We start from the raw sequence: 22,931 nt of genomic DNA on the forward strand, positions 1-22,931 counted from the left end.
TCAGTGCCCCCACTCCTGCCCTCATGGGGTATATGTTTATATCTTCAATGTAGAAATCCCCATGTTCTGCTGTTTATCCTGGTGAACTGAATCAATACCTTCATCAGTGGATCACTAAGTCCGTAAGCACACTTTATTTATTCCACAGAAACTAGCACACATGAAAAGGGGCCCAATGACCCCCTTGACCTTGCGTATATTTGCAAAGTGTTTAATAGACTTGGAATGAAAAAGGACACATTTTGCAGATTTGGACTGAAGAGAAGGAAGGTCAGTTAATAGCAGTCAAAAGCCATGTGCTGTACACTCATGCAGGGATGCCAGAGTGACTGTACCTCAGAAAGCCTGTGGTCTAGTGCCCAAGAATGGCCTGAAGCATTTTCCAGACAGGGGGATAGCAGAAGCCAGAAAGGCCTGGTGTGCATGGATTCACCACAGTTGAACTTTACATACAAGGCAGGAAGCTGCAACAGAGTGGGGCTGGCTGAATGTCAAGGGCCAGATCATTGAAGGCTTATGTTCCCTGTTAATGAAGGTGACCTTTATTGTGGAAGAGATAGGGAGGCTTTAAAACCTTTGAGGTGTAAGAGGGAGATCGATCTGACACAGTTGTAGAAAATGAGCTTGTTTCAGTGGTTCAGATGGAAACTACAAAAACCTGAACCGGGTCTGGGATAATTGGTTTGGAGGGGAGAGACTGACTTGGGAAATTCTTAGGACAAAGCTGGGGAGAGATGAGAGAGATTCCTAGCTGGTGCCTGCATAGCCAGGGGTGTCCCCTTTCAGACCATAATGATAGTGGGCTTACAAGAGTGGACAACAATTCAGCATGGGATGCTGAGTTTTGGGAGTAGGGGCAGTGAAGAATGTCACAAGATCATTGGAATTGAGCCTGGAGCTCTGGGAGAAGATAGGGCAAGAGGGAGTGGTTTGAAAGGCATCGGTTGTAATCCACTGACAGTATATATTCTACAGATACTCCATAGACAATTTAAAGGTGAACAAACCCATCTCTTGGTGACCATAGCTTAATTCCACATTTTTTTTTTAATTTTATTTATTCATTCATAAGAGACAGAGAGAGAGAGAGAGAGGCAGAGAGACACAGGCAGAGGGAGAAGCAGGCTCCATGCAGGTAGCCTGGGTCTCCAGGATCACGCCCTGGGCTGAAGGCAGCGCTAAACTGCTGAGCCACCCAGGCTGCCCCTAATTCCACATTTTTAAAAGCTGACAGAGTAGCATTGTATAATTGTTGATAACCATAAAAATGTGTAATTTAACCTCACTTACTCACAATTGCCCACAGAGTCTAATTGGACTCCTCTGGAACTTGAAGAAAGTATCCATGCAGGTGTTTAAATGTAAGGTGGGGCTTCCATGAGGCTCTTGATGGGTTCCTTAACCTGAGACTTGGACTGAGCCAAACCTCAACTTCTCTCCAGGCCCACCATGCCAGGGCTCTCCTTTACCAGGCAAGTCGAGTTGCCTACTTTCAGCAGAAACACCCACTCCTTGTTTGGTGGTCCTGATAGCAGCTGTGAGCAGAACTCTTTAAGAAGAAACATCAGTGAGAAGGAGAAATAAATAGAAAGCACTGGGTCTTTGAAAGCAAAGTTGGCATATTTAATGGGGAGGGGATAGGGGGAAAAAAACCTAGGTGAAATTACATGTAAAGGATCTAGAGAAACATTTAACCCAGAGGGAAAAAAATTATCAGAGTATAGCATAATGTTTATTAAACTAAAAAAAAATGCTAAAAGAAATACAGTTTTCTAGAAAATAGGAATTTTCAGAATTGACAGCATAAGGTTAAGAAAACTTAAATAACCAGTGAAAATTTTGAAATAATCAGAAATGCTTCCTTTTCAAAATTACTTTTTGATTTGTTGATGTATTGTTTCAAGCTTTTAAGAAAAATTATTCCAGAATGTAGAAATATTTATTCTTCAAAGGAAGCTGTCACCCTGGGTTCCCAAAACCTAAAAAAATAATAGTAAAAATATAGACGAATATGAAAAAATAAAAAACGTATGCTCGTGACTTTGATAACTTTTAAAAACAGTAATTCATTTTGACTAAACATGATTTATATAAAAGTGAGAGTTTTGTGTAAAGGGAATCTGTTACTATAACAACATACTAGAAGATTAAATAAGAAAAGACCCTTGGGGCTCCTAGTTGGCTCAGTCAGTAGAGCATGTGACTCTTAATCTCAGGATCGTGAGTTCAAGCCCCAAGTTGGGCATGGAGCATCCTTTAAAAAAAAACAAAAACAAAACAAAAAAAACAGTCATCTTAGGAGGTGTTCTGAAAGGGATATTAGATAATTCAGCATCAATTTTTAATAAAAATATTTTTTAAAGATTTTTTATTTATTTATTCATGAGAGGCAGAGACATAGGCAGAGGGAGAAGCAGGCTCTATGCAGGAAGCCCAATGTGGGACCCGATCCCAGGACTTCAGGATCACGCCCTGAGCCGAAGGCAGATGCTCAATTGCTGAGCCATCCAGGCATCCCAATAAAAAAATATATATATTTTTTAAATTTTTATTTATTTATGATAGTCACACACAGAGAGAGAGAGAGAGGCAGAGACATAGGCAGAGGGAGAAGCAGGCTCCATGCACTGGGAGCCCGATGTGGGATTCGATCCCAGGTCTCCAGGATCGCGCTCTGGGCCAAAGGCAGGCGCCAAACCGCTGCGCCACCCAGGGATCCCCCCAATAAAAATATTTTTAAGTGGACATAGGAAGCTATTTCGTTAACATGAAAAAAGTCCTATGTCTTTCAAACTAATGGCAAAACATTAAGTTCACAGTTGTTAGAACTTAAAAAGTGTTGAAAAGCACCTAGAACTAATAAAAATGAGTTGTTGAATTGATATATAGGAAAATTTTTAATTATTCATCTTTCACTAGTAATAGTGAATTAGAATATCTGATGCTACGAAGAGAACACTTACACAGCAGGAAGAAAAAATTGTAAATACTCGGGAATGCTCTTACCAAGAAATGTTTGAGATCTGTAAGAATTAAACCACAAACCTTTTTTGAGAGAGATAAAATGGGCACTTCATAAATGGAAAGACCAAATAAAATAAAGATGCTTTTTTCCCCCCAAGTTTATTTAACAAATATTTATTGAGAACCTGATATGTTCTGGGTGCTTTTCTACTCTCAGGGAGTTTACATTCTTAGAAACAGACAACTAGTCACATCAGAAACTAGAAAATAAGTGCTATGGAGCAAAATAAGATGGCATTCTCCGGGAGGCCTTCCTGAGAAGGTGACACCCAAGGGAAGACCACATTGAGGTTAGAGGACAATGGTGTGCACATTCAGAGAGTTTTCCAGGCCAAAGGAATAGCCAGGACAGCAGCCTTGGAATGTGGACATGTGCTTGATATGTTCAGAGAACCACCTGAGGCTAGGACATGGGGAATGAACAGGGAGGGAAGCAGGGGCAGGCCTTCTAGGCCACTGTGAAGGGGTCTTTGAGTGAGATGGGAAGGCTCAGGGTTTTGAGCAGAGGAGTAAGGAGGCCTGTAGCAGCTGCATGGACTATAGGCAGCACTAGAGAGACCACCGACGAGACTGCTGACATAATCTTGGTGAGAGATGGGGGACTTGGGTCACAGCAGTGGAAGTCAGGAGGAGCAGTGGGGATGGTATGTAGGGTGTGAGATAAGCAAAGGAATCAGGACAGCTTCCTGGAAACTGGTGTGGAGGGTGTCAAGGATACAGTTACCATCACCTGATGGAAGGTGTGTGGGTGGGACAGAAATGTTTGCTGAAGGAAATATTTAGGAATTGGCTTTGGGGCACGTTTGCATTGCCTAGCAGAGGTATAAGTGGCCCTGCTGCATAAGCATTTTGATATGTGAGAGTGGAGTACAGGGAAGAAGTATATGTGGGACTGGAGACCAAGGGTAGATCTAGGCTGGGCTTTGGGGGTGATGAGGAACCAGTGAAAAAGGCTGTGATGGAGAGGAGGCCAGTTAGATAGTGGAAGAATGTTTGAGGGAGAAGCAATTGAGCAGCCCATTACATGTTGCTTTGAGGTCAGGTGAGGACTGAGGATACTGATCACTGGACTTGATATGGAGGCCTCCCATGGCCTTAGCTAAGTGCTGTTCATGTTGGTGAAGTTGGATGGAAGCCTCATTAGAGAATGCTCAAGAAAGACCCAGAAGAGGACAGAGCTAGACTGAAACCAACCAACACAGTTTATAGATGAGGAGAGAGAAATGTAGAGCCTCACTAAATACACCATGCACTGAAATAAATTCTAGATATTAAAGAGAGAAACAGTCTAAATAATTAAAGCAGAAGAAAACAATTGAATATTCATCAAACCTCTAGCAGAGGGAATATTTTTAAGGTTAACAGGCAATAAAAGAGGTCACAAAGGAGAATAAGAGATTTTACTACATAAATCTCCTATAGGATAGGAAGATAAACTGATAGAATTTGAAGCTAATGTCTGTATTATCAGTAGTCCATGGTAATTGGATGGAAAAATCACATCTCTCTTCTGGTATTCCCAGCTGACCACTTCTCTGCTCTCAGACTTAGGTACCATGGTGAAATTCTGATGTTAACATGTCTGCCCCTCCTGGCCTCTAAGCTCCTAGAGGAGGTTTTTAGTCCTCATTTTTATAAGCACTACATTGGTGTTTGTTAGACCCACTGAACAAAAGAGTTCCCAACAGACAGAAGGTAGGAGCAAAACAGTCCAAGAAGACTTTAGACAGATATGAAAAATGTTCACTTTTTACTAATCAAAGTTTAAACATCAAAATGTACTTAATAAATGAGGGAAACAAATCATACCCTCAAGCTAATAAGAGGATTTTTAAATGAACATTCTGCTTATAAAAGTGTGAAGTCCTAGAGGTTTCGGGAAAGCAGCCTACAGAGTTAGAGTCCAGACTTAGAAAAATCTTCAGGCACTCTGCCTAGAGTCCCACTTTGGGATATCAGTCACAGGAAATAAGCCAGTGTGTAGAGAGTGGCATACACCTGCGTGCTTGTTGGCATAAAAACGTGGGACCGAGTTAACAGTTCATTGTTGAATTAGGTCTGTTTATGGTAGTGAATGCTTTCAAAGATCTAGAATGCACAGCCGAACAAACGAAGCCCTCAGGATCACATAGGCTATGAGGATACTAAATGCAGCACCCTAGTGTGTATGCAGTGTGAAATACAAAGTGCAGTACCTTGTGGAGAAAATTCATCAAGCTGTCCCTGAAAATTTTTTTAAAATAGAAAAAAAAAATAGAAGTTTTGAGTATTTTGCTTACACTTTTTCAAAAAATCTTATGGGGAGAGGACTAGATAGCTATTAACTTGCTGCTGTGTTTCTGTTTCTTCGCCTCGCCAGCCATTCTTCTGTACACCTAGCACTGCACCAGGCACAGAGGCTAGAAAAATCACATCTGCACGGCAAGATGGGCCCAGTCATCGTCACCATCACAGCTGACCTTTATCGATGCCTTGGTGTGTGCCTGGCACCGTGCTACAGCAATTCTCACATTTAATTTTCATAATAACACTCTGAGCATAGGGTGTTTTTTTTTTTAATCTGCATTTTACAGATGAGAAAACTGTTCATAAAGAAGTAAACATGAGTACTGCGTTTGGGGGCTCTCTAGGGAAGGGATGCTCTGATGGGGTCTTAGAGGTGAGGTCCAGTTCTTGAGAAAGGCCTAAAAATGGCCTCCCGCTTATTCAGCAGCTGTTGAACTTTGGCTGTGTGCTAAGCATTCTGCTGAGTGTTGTGCCTGTAATGCTCAAAGGGCTCAGGCCCATTTGGGATCAGAGAAGCATGCTTAGCGAGCCTGAGGCCACAGACCCAGCAGGTATCAGAGCCAGGGTTCTTCTATTTGGCCCCAAACTCTCAGCTATGCCCCTAGTTACCTTGTTTGTCAGAGGGATGAGCGAGGTCACATAGATGCTTCAAATGTCATGACCAGTTCAAAAACCTTAGTGGGGTAGTTTTGCAGATTGGTTAAAAAACAGTCTAGTTATGATTATCTGAAGTTAAGTTTCCTAAAATGTCAGATGCTAGGGGCTGCAGGCCCACCTGGCAGTCAAGTGTCGAGTGCCCCCCTTGCTGAGTCTGCACACCAGGTAAGAGACTCACTGCCAGCCCTCTGTCTTCCAGATGTGATGGATGTAGCGTGGTCTCCCCATGATGCCTGGCTGGCCTCGTGCAGTGTGGATAATACTGTCGTCATCTGGAATGCTGTGAAGTTCCCAGGTCTGGGCCTCTGACTGGGTGGTGGCAAAAATGGGCCGATCATCTGGAGCAGGGTGGGCTCTCTGTCTCCTAAGGCTGGTGGTAATAAGTATCTCACAGTGAATGGAGATACATGTGTCTTGTCAGCAATTCAGTTCTTTTTTTCTTATTCAGTGACACTTGTTTAAGGTTTTAAAAGAGGTATATGTTAAAGAAAAATAGTAACTGAATGCTAGCATGTATGTGCCACATCCACCCTGTCATGAAGGTGATAGGGTAGCGTTGCATGTTCTTGGGCATCTGGCACCCCCCTACACACACATATATCTTTGAAAGCATGCCTCCTCACTGCTGGGCTTCTGGCCTTCCACTTAGTTAACATCTCCTCTCTGAAGCCCTTAAGCAGATAAAGGCTAACAAATCCAGTTGTGCAAAAGATTGGTATTTCTTATTAATGTGTTTAAAGTCATAACAGATGGATGGCATGACCTGGCATTTCACTGCAGTTTATAACTCTTAAGCTACTTCTATTCCTTGTTAGTATTTGGAATATATTTTGCTCGTGGGCTAAAAAGCATCCTCCATGAACTTGACCCATGTCATTTTCTCTCTTTATAAGCTACTATGTGTATGGGGGCATTTTTGTCCAGGTCACAGAGGGCCAGATTTAGAGTTGGGGTGGCATTTAGATTGCAGACCTCTAGGATGTGCTGTCTTGCACACTTTTGTTCTCAGTGATGACTTACAAAGAACTTTCAGCACAGTGCTGTGTCCCCCTGAGCTGTCAGCCCTGTTCTTTATCAGGGAGCTGCCAGAGTGGTTCATAATCAGAAATATTGATGTTACAGCCCAGATGGGCATGGCCTTCTGTTCTGAAGGGGAAACCCCTGACAGAGCTGCCAACTGCAAACAAGTCAAAGGGGCAGAATTTGGCTCTGGCCCAAGCCTGGATCCCTGTTTGCCTGCCCTTTAGGGGACCTGTGCAGGCTCAGTATTAGCTGTGACTGAAAGAAAATCACAGTGTCCACCTCCCAGGAGCAGTTCTTCCTTCAGGTTGCTTTTGTCTTAACAGAAGATCAGAGGGGGCTCTTCTGCTTGTGCCCAGGGTTGGGAGCTGGCCAAGGTAGACTCCTGAGTTCCCTTCTCTTGGCCAGCCTTTCCATTGCCCATGGATTACAGCTCATGTTTCTATGTAGACTCGTCATTTTCCCCTAGCTAATGCTTTTCCAATCTATTCTTTTCCTCCACAGAAATTCTAGCTACTCTGAGAGGCCATTCTGGCTTGGTAAAGGGGTTGACTTGGGACCCTGTTGGTAAATACATTGCCTCTCAAGCTGATGACCGCAGCCTAAAGGTGTGGAGAACGCTAGACTGGCAGTTGGAGACCAGCATCACCAAGCCTTTTGATGAGGTAAGGAGCTCGGTCCAGCAGCCTCCCTGGCCTCTGTGGACAGAGGAGTTGGCTGGGGTCCAGACCTTGTGGGTGAATGCAGAGTCTAGAGGCCTGAGCAGACGGGTCAGCATTTTCTGGGATGGGCATTCGGGCCCAAGAATCAAATGATGAAAATCTTCCATTTCTCAAACTGTATTAAATGTCCAACTTTGAAGTGAGAAAAAACTGAAAAGAACCTTGGTGATTCCTCTATACCATTGTGCCACACAGGTGGAGGAGGCCCTATCTTTTATTTTTTCTGACTGTGCTGTGGCTTTACTCACTGATTTGCACTTTACAGGCCTGCCAGCTTCTTTTCTTAGGTAGTATAAACAGTACAGTGTGCAGAATGTCTGGAGGTCAGACTACAGTGACTTGTATAGTATCTTACTACCTTTTCCTTTATTTGCGTTCTTGTTTCATGTGGAATCAGAGTTCAAGTTCTCCATTATTTGTTAGATTTTGTTTTTAAGTCCCTACTATGAGAAGGATAGTACTAGATAAAGGAAATGAAAGTGGACTGAGATGAAGTCTCTCCCTTAAAGGTTAGAGCCTAGTGTGAAGGTAGACTTTCACATCTGTTATGAATATGGTGATGAGTTGTCCAGAATGTGCAGAAACAGCCCAGGAGTGCTGATTGCATCAGAGGAAGGGCTGTGAGCAAGTTTTGCAGGAGATATAGACATTTGCCCACAGGTTAGGGCTGGCTGCAGAAGGAAGGTGGAAATCATGTATTCAGTTTTCCCTAAACCAACAGCACCACATTAGCAATACTATTCACCCTACTTAACCCTGCCCTCATTGGCTGCAGCCTGGTACAGGGGACATGGGCCCTCCTGCCTTCCGGAGCTTCCCCTCAGGGCTCCAGCAACTAGGCAGCAGGGTCCCACTAGCAGGGTTCCTGGGGGCAGCTATGGTAGATAGGTAGGAATGTTTGGAATCCCAGTGGGAGCTGGCGGGACTCCTCAACCTCAGGTGGGCCTGGACCGCCTGCATCTGTGACCCAGATGAAAGTTGAGGCCGATGCATCACTGCACTCAGTCCACGCCTTGTCATGTCCTTCTCTGGGGCTATGAGGCAAGATCTTAATTCCTAAGTCTTAAAGGCTGCCCCTAGACTGACCTTGAGCTTTAGGGAACTGGTTTTCTGGCTCATGTCATCTCATTTGGCAGGAATAATAATGTGGAGGGATGCCTTGCTTCAGCCCTAGTCGAGGTCAGGGGAGCAGTCCCTTTCTGCTACGCATATTATGGTTTATATGGACTTTACGAAGCTCTTTCCTTTGCGAGTACCACCACTTCAGTTGAAGCAGGCTAGAGAAAGTACATAGTGGCTCATTGCCACTGGCTACATTACAGAGACAGACTCCTAGAGGTCCACAGAGTTCTTTCTCCACTGAAGTCAATGCTCTGCAGACCTAATGTGATAGAGTTAATGTGCTAGGCAAAAGAAAGAGGTCAGTGGCCAGATAGATTTGGCCCAAACAGAATTGACAGTTAAAAGAGGTGGCTATCCTACTGGTCCCCTCAGGTCTATGCCATTCTGTTGTGCTCAGCATCCATAGAGGAATATAGGATACTGCAGCTCCCAGTCTCATCTGACACAGCCTTTTTTATTAGATCATCTGGAGAGATTGGAATGTTAACAGCTGTCAGAATAGCCAGAAGCTTGTGTACATGCTCCATCACCATATATTTCTAAATTAGAAGTCCACTTTATTCTTAAGGACAGAGTTTTGGTCACACAGTTGGTCTTGAGCTGCCTCCAAGTACAGATGTTTCTTCTTTCAGTGTGGAGGGACGACCCATGTGTTACGGCTCAGCTGGTCACCAGATGGGCACTACCTGGTATCTGCCCACGCCATGAACAACTCTGGCCCCACTGCCCAGATCATTGAACGGGAGGGCTGGAAGACCAACATGGACTTTGTCGGGCACCGGAAAGCTGTGACAGTCGTGGTGAGTATGCTTAGCCTCCACCTGAGTAGGGCCTGGCCCCAAGGCTGGATCACATGTGGGACTGAGGTGGTGGGCTCTGAGAGTCAGCACATGTCACATTCTTATGGCTTGCATGCTTCATTTTACTTATGTTTCATAATTTTTTTTCATATTTATGTTTCATAATTTTTAAACAGATTTTACAAAACAGAATACATACTCACATGTTTTAATGAGTATTACAAAAATCAATCTTTAGAAACATTATAGCTCCACACTAGCCTTTTTATACATTTGGGTCAGGTCATGGGTGCTTAAGCATAGTGATCTGGGTAGCTCAGTGGTTGAGCGTCTGCCTTTGGCTCAGGTCATGACCCTGGGTTCCTGGGATTGAGTCCCACATTGGGCCGTGAGGAGCCTGTTTCTCCCTCAGCCTATGTCTCTGCCTCTCTCTGTGTCTCTCTCATGAATAAGTAAGTAAAATCTTAAAAAAAAAAAAAAAAAAGCATGATGGTCCTAACGAGTGCCAGACTCTAGGGAACACAGGTACAGTGTGTGTGCCTGAACCCCAGCAGCAGTTAGTCATAGCTGTGAGGCTATACTGTGGATCACCTGAGTCTGAGCTGCCCTGCCCATTCTTTTTTTTTAAGATTTTATTTATTTATTCATGATAGTCACAGAGAGAGAGAGAGGCAGAGACACAGGCAGAGGGAGAAGCAGGCTCCATGCACCGGGAGCCCGACGTGGGATTCGATCCGGAATCTCCAGGATCGCGCCCTGGGCCAAAGGCAGGCGCCAAACCGCTGCGCCACCCAGGGATCCCTGCCCTGCCCATTCTTGACATGGAAGGTGAAGGGTATCAGAAGATACAGGCTACCATTAATGAGGATTTTCTCAGCACTGGGCAACCAAAGCAAAATAAATAGGTTGGTGGGCCAAGGTTGATAAAAATGAAAGATAAGGGGCACCTGGGTGGCTCAATGGTTGAGCGTTTGCCTTTGGCTCAGGTTACGATCCTGGGGTCCTGGGTTCGAGTTCTGCATCAGGCTCCTTGCAGGGAGCCTGCTTCTCCCTCTGTCTATGTCCCTGCCTCTCTCTGTGTGTTTCTCGTGAATAAAAAAAATCTTTAAAAAAAAAAAAAAAGATCATCTGGGTTCCTGATCTCAATTTTTTGTGTTCCTTAAAATGGATTCATCCTTCCCATTGTTTGAATTAACAATAAATATTATAGGGGTGCCTGGGTAGCTCAATTGGTGAAGCACCTGACTCGTGATTTCAGCTCAGGTCATGGTCTCATGGGTCATGAGATTGAGCCCAGCATCAGACTCCACGTTCAGCAGGGAGTCTACTGGAATTTCTCTATCTTCCTCTCCCTCTGCCCTTCCCCCTACATGTTGGCTTGCATGCTCTTTCTTTCCCTCTCTCTCTCTCTAAAATAAATCTTTAAAATGGTGATAATAAATATTATATGCTGTGATTTAAAATATATATATATGTTTTGTACAAATAAAATATTGCTGCTTTAATTTTTTTTGTATTGGAGCCCATGTAGGACTTTGAAACCAGGTCCTTATTAGGAAAATGTTAGAAAATCACCGCTTCACGTTAGCATAGTGGTTCCACATGACTATCAGGTGGTCCTCATAGGCACTGGATGAGTGGCTCTCTGAGATTGCGGTACTGAGGCCCCTCAGCCAACTCAGGGTAGCTGAAGATTCAAACCCAGGGTGTACACCTCCAGGTGCCATGTTGTCTGGTCTCTGTGTACCACTGGCCATTCCTGCCTGCCCTCTGGGATTAGAAGCCCTGTGGGCCAGGCCAGCTGATATCAGTCTCCAGGGATCCACCCTTCCTCCTCAGTTGTCCTGGCTAGGGGATTCCGCTCTGAATCTAGAGTTCCCACTCCTTTCAATCCAGGAATGTGGCAGGAACTCATTGTGTACTTCCAACCTTGCCAAAAGCAGCACCCAGATTACATTGTGAGGATGGTCCCCAGTGTACATTTTAGCATGACTTAGCCACCATCCCTGGCCAAGTGAGATTATTCAGGGTTGATCAGGATCTGCTAGACAGTTTTGACTCTGAGCAACAACTACAGTGAAGGAAGGGATTAATGGAATAGATATCTGATAATCCCGTTGCCCTCTGTCAAGACTTTGTCCCTAAAGCCAGGTCCTGGAACTGCCTTTGCCCAGGCCAAGGGGAATTCAGAGAGCCAGTTTCAGTAGCTCCCATATGCTGTCAGTCTGGCTGCAGGCCCAGAAATGGAGAGTTGGTAGAGCCAGCTTCAAATCCTTGTTTGACCACTTACTTACTCATCGGGTGACTTGGCCCGCATTTCCTAGCCTCCCTGAAACTCCATTTCAACCTCAGCAAAATGCCTCCCAGGTAGTTATGAAGATGAAGTAAAGCATGCTGAGTGCTTGGGGCTGGGAGAATGTCAGTGTGGGTTTCCCGTAGACAGGCTGGTATTATATATTTCTGATACTTGGCATGGGGTATATGTTTGATGCTTGATTAATTATTTTAACATTTGTTGTTTGGCTTTAGAAATTCAACCCAAAAATCTTCAAAAAAAAACAGAAGAATGGAAGTTCTGCAAAGCCCAGCTGCCCATATTGCTGCTGTGCTGTTGGCAGCAAGGACCGTTCTCTCTCTGTCTGGGTGAGCCCCAACCCCCCCTGCCCAAGAGCTTTTGTGGCTCCTTCAGGGAGAAGGAAAGGAGCTGGTGAAGGAGGTAGAGCCCAGAGGCCTGAAAGAAGAGTGACCTCCCCCTCACTTTTGGTGGTGCTCAGTGTGTGCTTCTGCCCCACACCTGAGGTTAGGCCCTCTCGTTACCCCTGGAAGGAGGAAGGACTCGAGACTAGGCATGTACTTAGCTAGGAGAGGCTACCCTGGGACCCAGTCAGAGCAGCTCTTGTGTCCAGACTCAGGACACAAGGCACTGGATGGTCCTCATAGGCACTGGATGCCATGTCACGTCTGCTTCCTTTCAGAAAACCTTTGTTATCTATATATAATGTACAGCAAATGTATTCACCTAAAGTATACACTGTAGTGTATTATCATACATGTTAATATGATAAGGAACCCCTCATCCCTGCCCAGTCAAGGCCCCATTTCCCAATACCCCTTGGCCAATGCAGCTACTCCAGTGATGTCTGTCATATTGATGAGTTGTGCAGTATTTCTTTGCATCTTGCATTGCTTTCACTTGGCATAATATTGTTAAGATTCATGTTTATTGTTATGTTTAGTAATCAGTAGTTTGTTCCAAACTAATTATTAATTGCCACATAAACAGAATGGACTTATAGTTGTAGACTTGGAGGTTATCTTCTGGCCGCATTTATTATAGTTGTTTGTCGGAGAAATTAATTGTTGTGTACACTGTGATTTTTTTTTTTCAGGCCTTTATTCATGTGACATTTCAGAACCTGAACCCAGGTTCTGCCATTATAGGCAATTCTAGGCATGTTCTTCCTAAGCTCCTTTTGGCCTGAGGCTCCATTTTGTGGTTCTTTGACCAAAACATCACTGATCACGTGCTCATTTTCTTATAATGCTGAGGTCAGGGGTTCACACAGGTTCCAGATTTTTTAGTGGTCTGCAGGCATATTTTCTGGGAGGAGAGATGGGGCTATTTTTTTCTGGAAGTAGAATTGGAGGAGGAGCAAGATTCTTCTTATGAGATCCAGGTAGCTCAGATTCCCTATCCTCAGAACTAGGGTAGCTGCAGCAGCTCTTCCCCCCAGAAACAGCACCTGTTGGGAGCCATGCAGAAGGTATTCCCTCCCAGCCCACTCCACTGTGGCCCCTGGACCTGTAAGCAAGGTGGTCATACTCTAGCATGTGAGCTGTGGGAATGTAGAGATGGCATACAGTCCAACCTTTAAGTGACTAGATACAAGTATACACATGGTGTCATGCAGTCATTAAAAAAGAGAGGTTTCAATATATTTAATAACATTCTTATTATGTATCAAATGAAAAAGCAAGCACAATCGTGCCAAAGAATAAAATATTTGTTCAGGATAGACCCCAAAAAAATTACTCAGGTGTTAATAGTAGTTAACTTTGGGTCTAGATTTGGAGCAACTTAAACTGCTTTTGGTGGTGCTGCATGGTGCTACTTGGTGCTACTTTGCTGCCTCATCTTTTGCCTCGGCCTTGGCATCCTGTCCCTGCTTATAGACCTCTGCTCAGATCATGGCCTTTCTAGAACCACCATTCTTGGTTGTCTATGTGTACGGCCATCTCCCCTGCCAGACCAGAGCAAGCCCTTCAGACAGGGGCCATACTGAAAATGCATATTTTGGCAGGTCTTGGTTCCCAAAGTTTGGGATCTTGCTGGTTGCTATTTGAATAGAGTCAAATATGTCAACAAAAACTCAGACCAAGGCTTTAAGTACTGTTGGTGGTAACTGAGTTAAGTGGACAGAAAGCAGTTTCATTCATTTCATTAGCCTTTGCTGCTTCTTTCCTTCCAGCTCACGTGTCTGAAACGGCCTTTGGTTGTCATCCATGAGCTATTCGACAAATCCATCATGGATATTTCCTGGTAAGATGGATTCTTCTTACAATGCACGGGCTAGGAAAAGAGAAGCCACATGTTGGAACATAAGGCCTCTGGATGCGATTAGGGTCAGGCAGCCAGGGACTCCCCCCGCCCCCAATTTTGGGGGGTGGCAACTAGAGCAGACCCCTGCTGGGTCTGCACATGATTCAGAAAAGGGCAGCTTGGGCCTGCCATTGGGAGCATGTCTGCTGCTATGCTCCTTGCTTTGTTGGCATTAGGCCCTGGAAAATACCTCCTCAGGCAAACATATTTGGGAAAAGGAAAGTGTTGTGATTCTGGTTTTACTTCACTTTGTTGTTGCATGAACCAGATTAGAAGTGTGGAGACACATTTTCTGCTTCTCAATGACCTCCTTTAGATGTACACTTCATGTTTTTTTAAAAATGTTTTCAAAAATAAAACAAAAATGAGGGCAGCCCAGGTGGCTCAGCGGTTTAGCACCACCTTCGGCCCAGGGCGTGATGCTGGAGACCCAGGATTGAGTCCCACATCAGGCTTCCTGTGTGGAGCCTGCTTCTCCCTCTGCCTGTGCCTTTGCCTCTCTCTCTCTCTCTCTGTCTCTCATGAATAAATAAATAAAATCTTTAAAAAAAATTTTTTTTAAAGAGGAAATTCTTACAAAATACATAAGATATACTTTGTATATATGCTTAGGGCACCAGAACCTTCTAGATATGATTGTCTCCCCTACCCCCACCCTACCAATGAATTCCACAGAAGGGAATGAAGTTTCCAGCATCTGTTAGAGTCCTGCATGCTATCCCCCAGTCCAGCCTTGGAGGTATGGGTAAGCCCCGTAGGCACTTGCTCCCCAGGCTGCTAATGGTCCTCTCTTTCAGGACTCTGAACGGGCTGGGCATCTTGGTGTGCTCCATGGATGGCTCTGTGGCGTTTCTAGATTTCTCCCAGGATGAGCTTGGAGACCCCTTGAGTGAGGAGGAGAAGGTAAAAGAACAGTATACCTCCAGCTAGTGGCCTGAATGCTGCACTTGCTCTCAGGCCACAGAAATAGCCGCCATAGCTCTGAGAGGCCCCTTTGATTAGACCCTCCTCTTAGGATATACATGGGGACATTGTTTCTTAAGGTATTATTGGGTATCTTTTATAGATTGTAATGCTAATCTTCTTTACAAGATAGATTAAAGATGAGACTCTTATTTGTGTCAGAAATCCATTCTGGAACTAAGAATAAAACAACTTTGGGCATCTTTTCTTGAGCTTAAAATTAGCCACACCCAGGGAGGTTTTTACCCTGGGAGATAGTGGGAATGATCTCAAGGGCCCCTGCTCACATCATTTTCTTCATTGTCTTGTAAGGACATAGATGCCATGAAGCAGCAACTATAACAGTAATATTGGTTATTTCTTAGCATTTATTGCATACCAGACTCCGGGCCATGCATTTTGCATGTTTTATTTCATATGAATTATACAAAACCTTTTAAAGCAGGGCTCATTCATTTTATCAGTGAAGTAACTAAGCCTCAGAAAATAGTGTGGCCCTTTGCAGAGACCATATATGACCCTTAGATATGAGAATAGAACCATGAGCCATGCCCATAGGCCTCCTCCCCCTCTGTGCTTTGCCCAGGACAGGGTGGCCCATGTGCTTTTAAGGATTTTGGGAAAGGCCATGCTTTATGGACCGTAGACTTAGAAAGCAGATGTTTCTACAAAGGGGCCTTTGACAACACTTAGCAGAATGTGTTTGTTTGTCTGAAAGGAGCCTAATGAAAGCCCAGACCAGGTGGGCATCTCTCCCCTTCAAGGTGCAATTGCTGGGAGAACCCCTCATAAGCTACTGTGTGGACCTCCCACTATGATGTAAACCCCTTAGGGGTAGAGTTCTGCTTTGTAGCAGCACCTAGAATGGCCTGGCTCCCCCAAGAGTCAGTTGTCAGTGAAGGGATGAGTGTTTCAGTGGCCTCAAGTCTTCTTTCTTTCAAGTCTTCTTTCTACCCTGTTACTGTCATTAGGTAACCTGGTAACCTGTGTACTCCCTTCCCACTTGGAGAGTCCTGGTTGGTTGGAAGGAGATGGGCACCCTACAAAATAACACTATGTAGCTTATCATTTCTCAAATGGCAGGCAGGGACCCCATGTTTAAGAAACAGGTAAACAAAAAGAAAAAAAAAAAAAAAAAAGAAACAGGTAAACATCTGCCAAACTTAACTCTGCCTCCAGAGTCCAGGGGAGAGAGTGAAGGGAGAAGGGACAAGTAGCAAGAGAAGGAAGTTCCTGGCCACATAACAGCACACCAGGCCCTGCAGAAATGGATCCCAGGGCATCACCTCCCCATGCCTAGTATCCTCTGCCATGAGGCATATGTCCTATTGGCCTCCATGTTGGTCATTAGCACATCCTTGTATAAATCACACCAGTCACTGATGTGCTGGGGACACTGTCCCTGCCCACATGGGGTCTACCACTTTGCTGCTCACAACTGGTCTGTTGCACTTCTCTCTGGTTCCTCTAGAGCCGTATTCACCAGTCCACGTATGGCAAGAGCTTGGCCATCATGACTGAAGCCCAGCTATCCACAGCTGTCATTGAGAACCCAGAAATGCTCAAATACCAACGCAGGCAGCAACAACAACAGCTGGACCAGAAGAGTGCCTCATCTAGAGAGACGAGCTCTGCTGCTTCAGTTGCTGGCGTCGTCAATGGGGAAAGTCTGGAAGACATTAGGAAGGTGAGGGCTCAGCCCCATAGCACCGAGGACTTGAGTACACACCCAGGGACAGGGCAAGGGAAGTGTGCAGTCTGAACAGAGCACAGATACGAATGGTAGGGAGGTAAGTGTATGCAGTACCTAGAACAGAACCCAGGGCTAAGCCAGCTTGGGGCCACTTGCTCCTATTGCCATCAGCTGCATGAGGTACTAATGGGGCCTAAGGCACTTTGTCCAAAGGCCTCTTTGTCCCAAGAAACTCTAGAGGAAGTCATCTCTTGTGGGAACTTCCAAACCTCACTTCTCGCCTTTCTAGGAAATTCTAGATACTGAGAAGAGTAGGTTTCAGGTTCTGTCCTTAGGAGATGTCTGTGGGCTCCTCACTTCTTCCTCTGGAAGCCCATGTCTCACTGGGTGGGAGTGGAGTTGGAGCAGGAACGGAGCAGGAAATATTGGGATCACCTGGGGAGCTTAAACCATTTCCAGGAGCTTGTACAGGGTGACAAACCTCCCCAAGTAATTGAGACACAATGTGTGACTGGGAACCTTTGGTTTTATGAGTCTGCAGTGGAAGAAATGACTCTGATGAAAGGTTTGCATATCACAGCTTAGAGACAGGAGTGGCTTGCAAGTGCAGGTTTCATTCATTTGTTCCCTCAGTGAGCCCCATGGCTGCTGGGCAGGAGTGGCCAGACTGGCACGTGCTTACTGCCCAGGAAACCTAGCCAGGCCTGCAGTGCTGGTGATGGAGAGCAAGGTGCTGCAGCTAGTTCAACTGGGAACTTTCTGCCCTTACTGCTTTATGGTGCAGAAATTCAAGCACACACCCTGACAAAAATTCTTGTTCTTTGATTCAGTGGCTTAGTTTAGTTGGACTTGAAAGGCCATAGAAAGGGAAGTTAAAAATCATTTCCTTTAGAAGCCTTATTTTTTTTTATATGTAGAGGTACTTTGGCAGAAACTTCTATTCATATATGTTACTCTACTTTACCAGAATCTTTTGAAGAAACAAGTTGAAACTCGGACAGCAGATGGTCGCAGAAGAATCACACCTCTCTGCATAGCACAGCTGGACACCGGGTACTTGTTCACTCACCGAGCTTTCTGTGGCCTTAACCTGGGGAGGTCTTCCTCTCTCCTTTCACCAGTTAGCACTTTCATAATCAGAGTCTTCACAGGCTCTTGGGCCAATCTGACCCATAGAATCTGGAAATGGGAGAGGTGAGCCCAGCTTCCCACCAGCCTCAAAGCCCTGTGCTTCCTACAGAGCCTTATGTGCATTTGACTCATGCAGAAGGTGGGCAGGGAGGAACCTGTGACAGGCCGGAGGGCGAGGGCGCCTTCACAGGGCCAGTGTGTCTACATGGCCAGCTGTGCTTCATTGTTGGTGGGGCATTGAAGACACCAGGGAGAGAAGTCGGACTGATTTTTTTTCTGTGTCATTTTTCCCTTCTATATACACACTGTTGAATACTAAAAACCCAAAAAAGGACATAAACATTACCCGTAATCCAGTCTCTGAGATATAATTACTGTTAACGTTTTGGCATCTGTATCTCTGGTCTTTTTTCCCCACTTGTTCCTGTATCTTGACCTTGCATCCTTTTTAATAAATAGTCCTCTGAAGCATTGGCTTGCTGATTGTCCAGGTTCCCAGGCTGTGAATGCACCATGATTTACTTGACCAGCCCCTTAACTGTGGACTTAAAAGTTTGTGTCCGGTGTTTTGTGATTGTTAAAGAATTTTTGAGCACGCTCATGACTGTTACCTCAGGATACTTCCAGAGGTGGAATTGCTGGACAGAGAATAAGGCTCTAAGGCACATTTTCTTGAGGAAGCAAAGAAGGGGGAAGTGGAATCAGTCACCATTTGATGTTGTCTCAGCATTTGTAGTCAGACTTGCTTTTATATTGGTCCTTCTCCCCAAAACAATGTTGATTCAAAGGATGATAAGGCCCTGCATGAAAAAAATAGACCCCCCACTATCAAGGTGATTCATTCTGGTTTTATACTCATTCAACCGATCTGCATAAGGCACCACACATGGTGGCCTCCTGCACTTTGCAGTTGTTCATCCGTGAGCAGTTCTGAATCTTCCTTGAAGTCTGAAGAGACCTTCAGTCACATGAAATGCTGATCTGACCTCTCATGTTAGGGTATGCAGAGACCTGATCAGGTGGAGCCAGAACCGGGTCTCCTGACTCCTCCTGGAGAGTGGTTTTCCTTTTGATCAAGCCTTTTTCCCATTGTTAACCTATCAGTGGGTAATGCCACATGCTTAGTTTATATTAGGACCAAATGAGACCAGTATGTCTGTGCTTTGAACACTGAAGGGCTTGTGGGAGTGAGGGTCATGGAGGTGGCGGTGATGGTGGTGCTTTTCTTCTATGGATCCTTTCAGGCCTTACTTGATGAGGAGACAGAGGTGGTAGGTGGCTTTCTACCTGGACTTAAACCAGCTTTCTGCCACAGGGCACATATTTCTGGCACCAGAACTTGATTCTTTTGGTCTTAAAGGCTGTTTTGCCCTCTTGATTCCCATGTTAAAGCAAGTAGCAACAGAATAGATCAAGATTAGCTTAGCTAATCAAGCAAGAAAACAAAAAGCCACAAATTTTTTAAATGGAAATAATCACAGATAAAGAATAAATCGAAAGTTTGAAAGACTTTTTTTTACTGAATTCTGTACAAATAAATTTGAAGGTAGATGATTTTGAGGAAAATAAAATGATCAAAACTGAAGAAAATCTATACAACTGAATTATTATAGAAGAAAATAGAGGATGATGTCACAGAGCTAATCTACCAAAAGCCACCAGACTCAGAAGGTGTTACAGAGAAATTCTAATAAAGTTTTCATTCTAATGATTAGAGGAACAGATCATTCTAATACTATTGAAAATACTGCAATTAATAGAAAAAGGAGGAAAACTTGCAAAACTTTTCTTGAACATAATTATATCAAAAACATGAAGATATAGAACATAATAAGTTCCTGATCTATCGCATTTCTGAATGTAAATGCAAAAATGCTAAATAAAATAGTAACAAACTTACAGCGTGTTACATTGCTAAAAAAGATGACCAATTAAGGTTTATTTCAGAGAAGCAGGGTGGTCGGAATTTTGGGAAACTTAATTTGCTTCTGCATGTCAAAAAATCAAAAGAAATATTTGATCATCTCTGCAAATGCCTGAGACATTTTACTAAACATTGTTCTGATTTAAAATTTAGTTAAATACAAATAGATGTATACTTCTTAACTTGATAAAACCTATCTTAAAGTAATTGAAAAACAAGTGTCCACTCTTGTTGACCATACTTTAACATTGGTCTGGAGGTTTGGGCTCATATAGTTAGTCAAGAGAGAGAATAAATTGGACAGGAGTTGGTAAAATGTATCATTATTTAAAGATGGTATGATCTACAAGAGAATCAACTGGGAAAACTGCCGTAGACAAGAAGGCAATAAAATGTACATAAGCTGCAACTACCTTTAGAAGATAAAAAGGAAGAAATCGTTTTCACGGATGCAATACCTAGAATGTAACAAAGAAATGTAGATCTTTATGAAGAAAAAATTTAAACCCTACTGAGAGAACTAAAAGAAAATTCAAAGAAATAACTAGAAATGAATACCATTTATTCCCTAGGATGACTCAACATTATAAAATGATAGATCTCTTTCAACATGAGCCCATACAAATAACCGACAGTGTTTTCAGAATTAGATGATTCTAAATTAAAGGGAAAAATAAGTAAGAATAGCTGAAATATTTCTGAAAAAAGAAAATCAGGGAAGACTAGCTCCACCAGAAATTAAAACTTGTAAACTAGAATAAGATGGGTACTGACACATGAATAGAGCAGTGGAATGCAATGGAAAACCCAAAAGTAAACCCAAATATTGAAGGGAATTTTAAAAACAGCATCTTGCATCGGTAATGAAACATCAGTTAATCAAATAAATGAGAATCAGGACTACCTACCCTCCAGAAACAAAGTTGGATTCCCTACTTCACAGCTTAAAATTAGATAAATTCTGAACAGGTCAGAGATTTTTTTTTTCTTAATGTTCAGCTTTTACATTGTTTAAAATTTTAGAAGATTCCCTAAAAATATTTTTATGATTAAAAAAAAGTCATTTTTTAAAATGGCACAAAATTTGGACCACATAAAAATAACATTCTGAGGGCAAGGAAAATGCACGATAAGTCAAAACACAGCATACGGCGGGCTCTTGGCTGCTTCAGTTAGAAGCTCACATAGCTCTTAATCTCAGGGTTGTAAACTCAAGCTCTACAATGGTTGTAGAGATTACTTAAAGTCTTTTTAACAAAATTCTAGGGAAAATACTTCCTGCTCATAGAAGGAATTTTTTTAATAAGTAAGTCTCACAATCAATAATAAAGACTAGTAACCAAATAGAACAATATACAGAGGATATAAACAGTTCACCAAAAAAGGAAATCAAATGCTTCTATATGAAAAAATTTGAATCTCACGTCAAAATAATTGAAAATTAAAACTATAGTAAGATAACTGTTTTTCATCAGATTGTCAAGTATCAAGAGATTTGGTAAGACTGTTGAGGATTTGGGGAAATAAGCACTCATACAGAGCTGGAATTTAAACCTCCAAGGAAGGCACTTTTTATCAAAACTTGATATTTATATACTAAGAACTATTTATCAAAACTCTTTAATGAACATTCCATCTGCTGCTGCAATTCCACTTCTAGGAATTTATCCCATGTAATATGTGAAACAACTGGTACAATGATGATTATAATAGGGGAGCATTTTTGAGCAGCTACTATGTATTCTAAGTGTGTGCTATGCTAACCACATTAGTCCCGACCTCACAAGGAGGGTCCTGTCACTTTCTGTTTTGCAGATAGGAGCCTGAAGCTCAGAGTGGTAAAAGTGCTTAAGGTCACAGAGCTTGTGTATGGCATAGGAGTGAAACCTGGCTGGGTTGGCCCAGAGCTCTTAGCCTTAACACTGCAGTATCTTGCTTCCTAATACAGCAGTGTCTACTAAAGAAAAAGCTGGGAGACAGCCCTGGCATTCCTCAGTGGAGGCTGGTTAGGTAAATTGTGGTATATCCATGCAGCCCATAATGAAAGGGAGTTTTGCCCTATAGGCTGCATTTCATGAATCCTGAGACACATGTTTGCACATTTTAACATCTCTTAGATTAGTGTATATCTAATAATTACATTTGGTAGTAACTTTTTCTTTCTTAGTGGTACACAAAGTACCAGCTCATCTTAGATTCAATTACACATAGTATATGACATAATTTTAGTTTTCTTTTTACTTTTCTTAACTTTGCACATTTTCTTCCACAAAAATACTTCACCTTTGGACCCAGAAAAAAATTACTTCAAACATAGAAAGTACTTGATGTGGTATCTGATTTCCCAGGCTGATTTTTGTTCTTGACAACAGGGACTTCTCCACGGCATTCTTTAACAGCATCCCACTCTCGGGCTCCCTGGCGGGCACCATGCTCTCCTCTCATAGCAATCCACAGCTACTGCCACTGGACTCCAGTACCCCCAACTCCTTTGGCGCCTCGAAGCCCTCCACAGAGCCTGTGGCAACAACTGGCGCCAGGCCGGCTGGTGATACTGTCAGTAAGGACAGGTGAGTGGGCATGCCAAGGCTTGCTCCTATCCCTGGGGAAAGTTCAGATATGGACACAGTTGCACTGACACTTCATGGCTCCTTCAATAAAAAAAGAAAGATGCTTAATTTTTGTTATGAGGGCCAGGTTGGGAGGGAGTTCTTGTTCAGGTGAGTCTGTGATACAAGATGCAGTCCCAAGATGTGCTCCTAAGGGTGGGAACTGGCTAGGGACATATGGCCTGCCTCAGGGTCAGCCCTACCTTTCAGCAATTTTACACTGGAAGTGGCTTAGGCCCTCTTCACTGCACAGTCAGGAGTGTTGCCATACCAGTCATCTCAGGAAGGGTATCTGGGGAAGGTCAGACAGCTCTAGATCTGAGAGACATTTTAACAGTTGGCCCTGCAGGTCCTGGGAGAGGAGGAAGGGGCTCCCAGAT

General features: G+C 43.6%; 1 protein-coding gene across 3 annotated transcripts in view; it reads left to right on the plus strand.

Annotated features, from left to right (window-relative positions):
• Positions 1-22,931, plus strand: part of LOC112676983 (protein HIRA) — an 89,435-nt gene that overhangs the window by 24,452 nt on the left and 42,052 nt on the right. For all 3 annotated transcript variants that reach the window (XM_025474860.3, XM_025474858.3, XM_025474859.3), the window contains 9 exons: positions 6,167-6,262; positions 7,492-7,652; positions 9,464-9,631; positions 12,161-12,274; positions 14,101-14,171; positions 15,029-15,134; positions 16,666-16,881; positions 17,855-17,940; positions 22,315-22,512. In XM_025474860.3, coding sequence (XP_025330645.1) covers positions 6,167-6,262; positions 7,492-7,652; positions 9,464-9,631; positions 12,161-12,274; positions 14,101-14,171; positions 15,029-15,134; positions 16,666-16,881; positions 17,855-17,940; positions 22,315-22,512 — 1,216 coding nt within the window. The remainder of the gene's footprint in view (positions 1-6,166; positions 6,263-7,491; positions 7,653-9,463; positions 9,632-12,160; positions 12,275-14,100; positions 14,172-15,028; positions 15,135-16,665; positions 16,882-17,854; positions 17,941-22,314; positions 22,513-22,931) is intronic.

Source organism: Canis lupus, chromosome 26 (assembly GCF_003254725.2).
Source record: "Canis lupus dingo isolate Sandy chromosome 26, ASM325472v2, whole genome shotgun sequence".
In the NCBI taxonomy this organism is placed as follows: Eukaryota; Metazoa; Chordata; class Mammalia; order Carnivora; family Canidae; genus Canis; species Canis lupus.